Raw genomic sequence first — 11839 nt, forward strand, 5'->3', positions numbered from 1 at the left:
AAAAAAAAAAAAAAAAAAAAAAATCACAAATTATCTGCTAAAAATATAATCGGTTTCTCTGCTAAAAACCACAAAAATCTGCGATTAAAATTAAAGGCCCTGCCACAGCCCCCACCCCAGCCCTGCTGAGGCCCTGGGGGAGGGAAACAGGGCTGGAGCTTGAGCCCGCAGCCTGCGCCTGCCCCAGGTACAGATCTGTGGGGCGTGGGTCTCCCCTGCTTTGCTGGGAGTGTGCACAGCAGCATGGAGCCAGCTCTCCCCCTTCCCCAGCCACTCGTGGCCCCATCCTGCTCCCAGCTGGGGCCCTGCAGCTGTGCATTGCGGCCTCAGGCCCCAAGCCCCACCCAGCTGGGCAGCAGCCCCAGCTCTGACCAGCTCCCTCCCTACAGGGGTCTCAATCCCCCTCCCCTCCCCCACTTACCTGCTGGAGCTGCTCTGCAGGCTGCTTGGTGCACCCCCTGTCTTTCTGCCTTCCTCCCACTCCCTTCCAGCTCCCTGCAGGCTGGAAGTCTGCCAGGTTGCAGGGAGCTCATTGCAAAATGGCAAAATCCACAGGTTTCTCTGATAAAAATGAGAAATCCATGTTTGCCTCTGGTAAAAGGCAAAATCCGCAGTTTACTCTGTTTTTCCATGGGAAATGGAAAACCCGGATCCCTGCTGATCACCCACATTCTACCAGCATTCTTCTTTTGAGAGGACAGATGTGCCCCCGTTTTCAGAGCAAACAGCATTTCTTGATCTGGTAATGCAAAGTACAGTTTCCTTCCATTCTGCCTTTCAAGGGAGACAGACGTGCGATGTAATCCACTGAAGTTAATGGTAAAATTCTCACTGATTTCTGAAAGGTCGGGATTTCACCTCAAGCTTCTCTGCAACAAGTATATCCCCAATCAATTGGCTCCCACTGGGTTACTAAACCACACAGGCTGTGTCCACATATGGCATGGACATTTGGTTCCCCGGGGAGAACTAACAGCAACACACTTTGTGCTGCTGCTAGTTGTCCCCAGGGCACATCTGTGCTGTGCACACTTTAGTGTATGGCAGGTTACCTCAGATGGGGCAGGGGAGGCTGGCCCCAGCAACAATATACCTGGAGTCCTGGGGGCTCCCCAGGGCTGCAGAAGCGATGATTCTGCCACGCAGAGCCTGGCCAGCAGCCACAACTCAGCTCTGGCTGGTCCGGCTCCAGTTTTGAGCAGTGCATGCTGCCTGTGTGTGTGCACCGCTCTTTTTTTTTTTCCCCCCCACAGGTTTTTTTGACCCCGGGATATTCAGGAGCCAAAAAACCCCTCCGCACTGTTCCACTGCAGTGCAGAGAGCAACTGAACGTGCAATATGTAGCGCCGCAGATGTGTCTGCAGCACCACATACTGTATGGCCACGCTTGTCTGGACATGGCCACAGGGACTGTTGCAGGCATCCTCGCTTGCTTAGCATTGCCTTGTACCTTTGGCTTTTTCCACAGATTTGACAGCTTTCTTCTTTTGTCTTCCCCTGCTGAATGTATCATCATCTTCATCTGTAGAAACATCTTCAGGGAAATTATCTTGTGGAAAGATGCCTGTTGAGCAAAAAGCCTGATAAGACCTCTGAAAAACAAAACCGTTCTCAGTTTTGTTTTTTTCCTCACAACATGTAGCCCACAAGCAACACCAAGTCTCTACTCAATTCACCCAGCAGCATACTGAATGCACTATAGGAGTGTGCAGTTTCTCCATTATTTTAAATCAAAGTAACTATGTTTTTCATTTAAGGAGAAAAAAATCCAAACAAAAAGGCATGACCCTCTCATGTCCATAGTACTATGATGCTGCCCAAATTCTAAAGCATTAGAGATAGGGATGTGGCCTCCCTTGTGAAGTGAAGCAAGTTATGCCTCCAAAACTTGACCCCTTTAAAACACAGGTTAAAGCTCCATGTGGAGACAGTTTTGTAACACGTGGTAAAACAAAATGGCATGAATCCTTTCATGATATCTTTTGTGCTGCTCAGTGCTCACCTTCTGCGAGGTCCTGGAATCTGAAACAGAAGTTAAAAAGAAGTTGTTATTGTTACAGCAGTATTTGATGAAAACTTTACCACCTCCCAGCTCTTGTATTTATTACACACAGTCCCCATTTACAGGGCAGCATAAGAAATGGAGGAGAAGGGAGTAAATAAAAGGCTGGTTCCATCCAGTTCTGCTTCAGAAATCCAAGCACTTAAAGTGATGCAGACATCTTTGAGAAAGTGCGATGTAACACTGCTCCTTCATTTCTAGTCTGAGCAGCGCTCTTGGAAACCCTGAAGAAGCAGCCGTCCATACTGCCATCAGAAAGCTTCATTGCAGCACATGTAAATGTACTTGCATGAGCTTTAATCTAGCTTGCTAAGGTACAAAGAACAGGGAAGCCATGGTGATACGAGTTTCAGCTGCCAAATACATACTCTACCCTCCTGGGTGGACTTGTACACTGTTCTCAAGCTTGAACCCCTGAGGCTTCAGTGCTTGTTACCCAAGCCAGATAGAGACAGATTTGTCGAAATGTGTTATATAGTTATATCATCCACTTACAATGCAGATACAGACTAAGAAAGTAGAGAGAAGTTCCACAAAAGAAAATGCAGAATAATTATCAGTTTAAAATACTCTGCATGGAACAGGACATAGCACTTCAGAACACAGTGCCAGCAACAATCCTAAATTGCCATGGAGGTACAGACAAGACAAAGAGCCTTGTCCAGCTCTAGTTCCTAGGACTCTGTGAAAAGTGTCAGATCCATACATATACGCGCGTGATAGACATCTTCGCTGATGAAAGAAGTGATAAAAACCCAAAAAACCTCAGACATTACTGGAAGAAGCAGTGCATTAGTTCGACCCAGTCCTGTGTAGGTAAGGCACTTCAGTGGGGCTTTTTGACGCTTTTATCTAATAGCCAATTCAATCAGCTATTAGATAAAAACATCATAAAAACCCTGCTAAAGCATCCAATCCATACAGACACTGGGAGAGCCAGTCCAGCTAACATGATGCTTCTTCTGGGCATGCACTGGGCTCAGTACGGAGGAGTGCCAAATTTAAAGTGCCATTTTGTTTCTATTTTTTCAGATCCGTAAGCAGCTCTTGTTCTTGTATATACCACATATTTTAAGGAACCATCTCTTTCTATACTGGTCCAGACAATAACGAAATGGACATACTTTTGTTAAGAGTCTTGTGGATGTGGTCAGGAAGGGGACAGAGAGAAAAGGAAAATACATCTATTTAGACAAGTCAGTGTCACACAAATTCTCTCTCAAGAGAACTTACTTTTTGACCAATTTGTACAGGCGTTTTCTGTTACAGGCAGGGGTATTTTTTCTGCTTGCCAATTCAAAGAGCTTGTCGGCAACAGCTTTATAGTCAAACTGTCAAAAACAACAGAGAATATGGCTTCTGTAGTTAATTGATTACAGCAAATGACCCAGTGCAACTGCTGTTATAAATACTTCAAGATGCATATGCTTTTTCCATTTCTGATTTCTTTATATCTTTTGCTTTGTCAAAAATCTATTCCCGTGTACACCTGCATGTGTCCCTGCTTTCCCCCCTCCACTAATCTGGAGCTCAGAGCTGGATGAGTTTGAAATCTCTTCTGCAAATTCCTACTCTAATATTCACACTGAAAACAAAAGTAAGATATGTACTAGCTCCTGGGCCAAGCAGAACAAGATTTTGCTTTTACAGCCTGAATTTCTTTACCTCCTGTGGAGGGTGGGGGAGAGGAAAGACTATGGAATTTAGTGCACAGGCTTGTTTTTCAGTCACTTACTCATAAGGAATGTGTTATTTATAGACTATTAAACTGAAGATAGTAAGAGCCAGACTGTGACATGCTTGCTGCATTCTTTGTCTGGTCCCTGGCTCTAGTAGCCAGTAAGTAATAAAGAGATGCACAGTTACTTATGAGCATTCATCACCTGAAAACACAAGGTAGGAAAGCCACAAACCTGGAGAACAGGCCCAATGTTTTCATCAGCATCCTCAGAAAGGTCCTCCTGTTCTTCAGGGTCCTGTATTGATTTTCTTGACAAATGTTTGTCTGTTGTTATGAAAAAGGCTGGATTTTAAAACTCAGTTCGCCAGAACAGGAAAAGCAGTCTAGGACAATGAGTGCAGAAGAGTACTTGGGCTGCAGTAAAGCCAATCATCTCCCTGTGCATGGGAATGGGAAGCAGACTTCACCTAGCAGATGGCTGAGAGGTGAAACATGAGTAGCTTTCCTTGCTTTAACAATGACAGGGAACAGATTCTCTATACCCTCATTCCCCGCTCTTTAAATTTTGGATAATACATAGCTGTCTATCAAGGCAGTTTGGATCTGACAAAAAATTCCTGTACATTGCATGGCCGTAGTATTATTTCTGGGTCTTGGAAACGACTGTGCCAGCAGTAAAGGAAAACTGAAGTGAAGGAGTTCTTCTTCTAGCCCTGATCCTCCCTCATCACCCCAAACAAATGAATGCCACAAAATACTAGGTTTTAGACAGTCCTGTATGTCAAGTTACACACAGCTGATGCAGTACATACGCTGAAATATATTGCACCATATCGAACAAAAAGGGAGTATTGAGATTTTTGTAATTTATACGTTTATGATTCTTTGGGGTATGAGATCATCCAAAAAAAAGCAGAGGCAAAATTTACTGTTCTCGTACCATCGTGAATACTCCGGGGTGGTTGGAGGCAGACATGATTTAAGAGTATAGATCAGTGGTTCTCAGCCTTTTTAGATTCAAGTCACATCTTGATAGACTCCAAGCACCCTTCAGAAAATGCCAGTTCTCTATTTTCACTTGATTTTTTACTACAGAAGAACAGTAGATTTTTTGCTGCAAAGAACTCAGAAAGGCCACAGCAGGTCAGAATGTTTTTAACACTGAGTTCCTATTTGAAATCTCTGGGTTATCTTGTGGTGATGTTTGCACACCTAACAGCGTTAACACTGCATGGCACCCATGAAAAGATCTCAAGGCATTCCAGGATGCTGGAGCATGCTGACTGAGAAATCACTGGAATAAGGTTTTTGAACCTTAGTTCTTTGGGTACCCTGGTCTTTCCAAGTCTGGGTTAATTTTTATCACATTTTCTTTACCTTTGGCCATTACCCCTTCTTCATCTTTCAATTCGTCTTCTTCAGATAGGTCAACACCACCCCCGTTTGTTTTCACTTCTTTCATTAGATCTTCAATGGCAAAAGGGGACTGATCCACAATGGTTTCAAAGATACCCCGAGCTACTGCTTGCATCATGTGACGGCTGTTATAAAAGAGTATGAAGTGGCATGAAGAAATGCACACAGCATTAGGCCCCCATTTTCCTTCCATTAAATATTAAAATAAGAACAAACCTTTGAAGATGAGGGAGGAGGAACGAGCATTTTGGGGGAGGGGGGGTGAGGAAAGAGTGTACCATTGAACAGGAATCTCTCAGTTTCAAAGACATCCCATCCCCACCATTTAGCATTTCATCTAGCATTTAAAATTTTACTGGTGCTTGTTAATTTCTTTATATGATAAAAGCAGTTAGAAAATCTGGCCAGAATTAGGCCTCTGTTACGTTAGGTACTGCACAAGAAGAGGTAGACACTGTTCCTATATTAAAATACACCTTGCGTACGACTGAGAAGGCACGGAGTTAACTCAGTTTCATATGTCTGCCCATGTGATTGCTTTCAGTACCCTTCCTCCTCAGTGAGCTTAAGTCTTTAGGGTTTTTTTTCAGTCTATGTGTTTATCACTACTTGAAATGCCTTCCTACTTCTTAATGTCAAACAAAACAGATAGAAAAAAAAACTGAGTAACAAGCTTTTGAACTTACTCCTTTGACTTGGCAGCAATTTTGCAGAAAGGTTCAATAAATTTGAGATTCTGATCTGCTGTAAGCTGAAAAATCAGAAAGCAAAAGGAGTTGGTATACAGTAGCTATTTAATATACCTATTCTAATTCACTGTAGTCACGAGGAAGATCTCTCTAAAGAAGATATGCCTGAACTTCTAGTACATTTTCCCACTAAAATAGACATATGCAACTAGCAACATTTTTATTACCAGTGCCCTCCAGATTGCAGATGAAACAGCTGTAGAAACCCAGAATGCTTTGCAAGCATTGGTATATTAAGCTACATAATATTTAAATGCTCCTCATTTCACAGGTGGAGAGGCGAGGTGGAGAAAACTGATGCAACTTGGCACAAGAACATCTCATTTTGTATGGCATCAGATATCAACTTCCAAATCTATAAGCCACCGTCTGGTATTATCGCTTAACGTGCAGATTCTATCTACCTCGTCTGGGCTTTGTAAAGATTGCAGTTTTTGATTAAGGGCTGTGCTATTTATTGGACACCACATTCACACAGGGGGCTGTCCAAGATGTTAATCTTGTGAAGTGTTGTTTAGAAGTACCAGAGTACAAAGGGAGCCTGCAGTGGAGCAGCAGCTAAGACCTGGAAGTCTTCTGAACCTGACTTTAACTTACAGACTTATCAATACAATAGCACTGGCCAGGAAGACTGGACCTCTATGCTATGCTCTGTTTAGAAGGATAGCTGGAGATTTTTCAATGTGGTACAAGCGATGTACATACATCTTTCATTAAAAGAAATCCAAGCCCTATCAACTGCTCTGAAGATCTTAATCCTTGGCCTTGAGAGTCCTATGCAATTTTGGGAGAGCAGGAACTGTTGCAAAATAAGGGCCGTGATTGTAAATACTTCCTCTGTATCAGAAGCTTTCCTTCTGATGCAGTTAATCAACATACATGCCTGTAACCACAGACACCCCTACTTAGTGGAGACAACTTCTGGTTTGGAAGTAGATTTCCAAAGATCTGCAATATAATGGCATGAAGGGGCAGGTCACCTGTGGATTCCAGCTTGAGTTTTTTGTAAAAAGCAGAGACTGATTAATATTCACACACATGGAAAAAAAAAAAAAAGGTTGGGTTTTTCTTTTCCTACTGTATTTCTAAATAAAAAGGAACAAGAATCAATGTACTTCCCCTCCCTGTATTTCAAGCCTACAGCTGGAGGACCAGGACACAAGAATCAGCTAATCTATGCTCCTTATCCAAGTCAAGAGAAAAGCAAAGAGAAACAGTGAGAACTAAAGAGGATTTTAGCAGCTTCTTCAACATGAATATGGCTACTTAAAAGAGTTCAACATAGAGGAAATACATTTAAAAATAATTTCATTTGTTTTAGGGGAGACTTGCACAGCACAGCTCCATCAATCATGAGTTTTCTACCTCTTTGGCTCCAACTTTAGACAGTTCATCCAGATAGATGTCAATAAAATGGAATCTTATTCCACTGGGTGCATTACTCTCTGGGTGCATAATTTCTTTCATCAGTAGCTCCAGGAATGGTTCAGTTAGGCTGGAAAGAAACAAATATGATACATATATTTAATTGCGAGTCCATTTGTTGTGAGCAGAGTGTCAGATAACACTATTTCACAAGTGGGTTTGTTGCACGTGGGAAATAAAGGTATCACACAGAGAAATCCAGTTGCAAATTTTACTTTAGGTGTTGTCAGACTTATTCTATTCAGCATACCATTTGCTGAAACATGCTGTGACTTGCTCCCCTGCCACCTAGTGGGAAGGCACTGTAACAGCACCTAGCAAGAAGAGCTACTTATCTCCAAGTCCCGGCGTAATTTACACTAGTGTACAAAATCATGATGCAAGTTACCCCAGTATAAACATGTTAGCTCTCCAGAAACTGGGTAACTCAAGAGGGTATGCTGTAGTCACTGACTCTAAGCAATACCCAGTTTCTCAAATTCCAGTACTACCTTAGATAGTGGTTTTCATAGATTTCATAGACATTAGGGCTGGAAGGGACCTCGGAAGATCATCGAGTCCAGCCCCCTGCCCAAAGGGCAGGAAGTCAGCTGGGGTCAAAGGATCCCAGCAAGATAAGCATCCAATTTACTCTTGAAGGTGTTCAATGTAGGTGCTTGAACCACCTCCGATGGCAGGCTGTTCCAGACCTTGGGGGCTCGGACAGTAAAGAAATTCTTCCTTATGTCCAGCCTGAAACGGTCTTGCAGTAGTTTATGACCGTTTGACCTCATCATCCCTTGGGGCGGTCTGGTGAACAAATGCTCCCTCAAATACTGGTGGTCACCCCTGATAAACTTATAAGTGGCCATCAGATCACCCCTGAGCCTGCGCTTTTCTAGGCTAAAGAGCCCCACGGCTCTCAGCCTGTTGTTGTAAGGTCCGTTTTCCTGACCTCTGATCATGTGCGTCGCTCTCCTCTGGACTCTCTCAAGTTTCTCCACATCCTTTTTGAATTGTGGAGCCCAAAACTGGATGCAGTACTCCAGCTGTGGTCTCACCAAGGCTGAGTACAAGGGGAGAATGACGTCCTGGGATTTGCTTGAGAAGTATCTATGGATGCAAGCCAGCGTTTTTCTCACTTTACTAGCCGCAGCATCACATTGCAGGCTCATGTTCATCTTGTGGTCAATGATGACCCCCAAGTCTCTTTCTTCCATAGTGCTAGTCAGCATAGCACTGCCAAGCCTATAAGCATGCTGCAGATTTTTCCTCCCAAGGTGGAGAACCTTGCATTTTGAGTGCTCCTTGTTCTGTCTCCATTCTGCAGGGGCACCTTTTTCAGATCCTGCCACAGCCCAACATTTCTGTTCCGTGGGAGAACATAAGTGCCCTAAAATTTACCCTGCAGATTCTGATCTTCCTTCAACAGCACTGCCAAAGACACTACCTTTACACAGAGTGGGGACCTGAAATGGCCTAAGAAACACTTCAGAGAAGGCAGTAACCAAGAGAGAGAGGACAGAGCATGATCAGGGAACAGCACACCACTGAGTGATTTTTGTCAAGGGAAGACTGTACAGGGCTGCCCCTTTCATCTAGACAGTTGTATAACTTCTTAGTGCACAGTGACGGGACAAAGATGAATGGGGTACCAGGACAGTCAGAGAAAAAGGAGTGTTGCAGCTGCATCAGGATTAGAGGGACTGGAAAGGGGTGGGCTCTGCTCCTTACAAAATTTTGGTCCCTAGATCTAGCCAGCTACTGAGAGACACACACACAGTGCTAGTCAAAGCTCCTTACTCGAGAAATCCTTCAAACCCTTCTTAAACCCCAGCTTGATCATCTAAATCTTGAGAACCCAATTTTTAAAAGTTTCTCTACAATCTTTAAGTAAGAGATGATCTTCAAAGGGACCTTTGCTCTCTAGAAACTTGGAAAACGTGACACAGCTCAAATCCCCAAACTGGGTCAAGCTGGGCACCTCTAGTGCCATACTTTGGATGAAGGCGGGTCTAAAAAAGGGAAGCACACCTATCTGTGCCCTCTCTCTGTGATTTATCTTTGCACTGCTCCTCTACCTAGCCAAGGGAACAGACTCCTCAATTTGCCTTCTCACTGCCACTTGGAGAGAATCGATAACCCCTCCCTTTCCCCAAGAGGTGCAGCAGCAGGAAGAGGGCTCCACATGACCCTTTTACTTGATGCCGCTGCTTAGAAGAAAATAAAAATGAGAGCAGCACAGGCCTAAGGAGTAAGTGGAATATATAGGAAGGGGGCTTCTGTTTTGCCAATCTCCTCTCCTCTATGATTTTCCCATTTCTGTCTCTCTCCTTCCAAGGGACTCTGCACTAACTCTCTATGATAAACCCGGTAGCCTCCCCCACAGCATCTCAACCTGTGGGTCCTATGCCAAAGCCCAGCAATTCATAGGGAGGAGGGCTGAATAAAGACAATGGGGATGTTTTGGACAAGCAGATTGAGGAGAGCATGCAGAAGCTAACAGCAGACCAATATGCAGCTATTGCATCATGTGGCTAGGGTAATCATGGCTGTGGAAGCAATGGACACAAGAGATGGAAAACTGGCTTTGGCACATGAGAATAGGAACACCACACACACACACACGGAGAAATGTCGGGAAACTCTGTTGACATAAGGTTAAGTTCACTGTATGCTCTTTCAAAATATCAAGCACACCTGCATCCTATTCTCGAAAAACCAAGAAATACACAGCTAATGTCAAGACACCCCTGCAAATCAAAAACCTAGAAGCAGCACTACTACACAAAATAATTCTTTCAAGCGAGCCCTACAGTAAAATAGAGAACGACTACTATAAAACAGAGAATAAAGCATGCTGCTGCTTGTGTCCTCTTCCACAGATCTGAAACCCAGGATTTACCTGTACACACTTCAGCTGTGGAAGGGTCGGGGGATGACTGAGCAGGCTGCTAGAGCCATCCACAATTATGAGAGGAGAGGTTCATGACTACGTAGAAGGATTAATTCTCTCTCACTGGAGCACTGAGTTCTGTAGAAGGTGCCTGCAGATGTGCACGATGGGGCTGACCTGCAGTCTGGTGACTCGCATGACAGCAGCATCCAGGGGTTAGCAAGAAATAAATAGTGGCAACATCAAGGAAGAAATTCTCAAGGCAAGAGAAGAGGGGGTGTAACATTTAGCAACTTTGAAGCAGTTGGTATAAAAACAGGCTCAGTTTTATTATGCACAACACCCACTTGCCATGTTTAGCAAAAAAGTATAAGACCACCCAACAGAGCTCACCTACTAGGAGGCACCTCTAACACCTGTTTGTCTCACACCCCCTTTCCCTCCCAGTTATGGGCCTGTTGGAGTATTGCTCAAGGAAGGCAAAATTCAGGTGCACTATTTGAAACTAAACACTGAATTTCTTGTTTTCTGGCAAAACACAGCTGTACTTAACACTGTGAAAAGGTATGAAATGCACTAGACAACCTCAACTCTCAGTAAAAGTTTTTAAGGGTTTAATTAGAAGCAAAATGCTCTGAAGTCAGTGTTAAAGCAGGCCTATTCTGCAGGCTGGACATGAGAGCTCTAGATTGAATAAGGAAACTGGACTTAAGAGTTGCCATTTGCAAAGGTGTTTAAACAAAACACTTGGTTATGTGTCCAAGGAATAAAAAAGTAATTTTATGGTGACAGACTGAACTACAAGCTGCTCTTACCAAAAGACAGTCACTACAGACAAGGCTCACTGTCAGGTCATCTGCTGGGAGGGAAACAGCAGTGCATAAGCAGTCTGGCAAATTCTTGGAGTGTGTTTGGGATAACTTTTTAGTACAGATGGTAAAGGCGAACTTAGCAGGGAAGCTCTTCTTGACTTGCTACCCATAAACAGGGAGGAATTACTTGAGAATGTGAAGGTGGAACGTTAACTTGGGTGACAGCAACCAAGAAATGAGAGAGTTCAAGATCCAAAGAGGAAGAAGGATGAAGAGAATAAAGACACTGAACTTAAGAAAAGCAGACTTTAGCAAACTCAGGGAAAAAAAATCAGAGGGCCAGGTACCCTGCAAAGTAGGTCTGAGGCAGGAGCAGGCAATTATTTTGGGCAAAGGGCCACTTAATGAGTTTTGACAAACTGTTGAAGGCTGCATGGATAGCCCTGCCTCTTGACAGGTGTCCCACCCCCTGGTCACCATCTTGGGACTGGAAGTCCCACCCCCAACCCGCGACTTTTGCCACCAGAAGTCCCTCCCTTTGCCCCTGGAAATAATCCTTTCAGCAAGGGGTTTTGCCATCTCAGAACCAGAAAAATACCAAATTATATTCTAAAAATCCCACAGCTACAACATTCATTCATTTGATTTCAAAAAATATTTTTGTCCCAATTTACATGCATTTGTGAAGTGTACACAGAGGTGATTGAACAATAGCTTAAAATGAAGTCTTAGTCTAGTATATTGTGGACGGGGGTGGGGGTGAGTATAGGTTTGTGGGGGCTGTGGGTGTTTGGGTATGTGGGTGGGGGTTTTGTGGGG

The 11839-nt window shown here is 43.8% G+C and overlaps 1 protein-coding gene across 1 annotated transcript in view; it reads right to left on the reverse strand.

The window, feature by feature from the left end:
• Window positions 1-11839, reverse strand: part of RRP1B (ribosomal RNA processing 1B) — a 30217-nt gene that overhangs the window by 7958 nt on the left and 10420 nt on the right. The window contains exons 6-12 of the mRNA XM_019524768.1: window positions 7274-7403; window positions 5846-5910; window positions 5121-5284; window positions 3976-4067; window positions 3296-3393; window positions 2003-2022; window positions 1451-1564 (exon numbers count right to left, since the gene is read on the reverse strand). Coding sequence (XP_019380313.1) covers window positions 1451-1564; window positions 2003-2022; window positions 3296-3393; window positions 3976-4067; window positions 5121-5284; window positions 5846-5910; window positions 7274-7403 — 683 coding nt within the window. The remainder of the gene's footprint in view (window positions 1-1450; window positions 1565-2002; window positions 2023-3295; window positions 3394-3975; window positions 4068-5120; window positions 5285-5845; window positions 5911-7273; window positions 7404-11839) is intronic.

This window comes from Gavialis gangeticus, unplaced genomic scaffold, assembly GCF_001723915.1.
Source record: "Gavialis gangeticus isolate Ggan-Ray unplaced genomic scaffold, GavGan_comp1, whole genome shotgun sequence".
NCBI lineage: Eukaryota > Metazoa > Chordata > Crocodylia > Gavialidae > Gavialis > Gavialis gangeticus.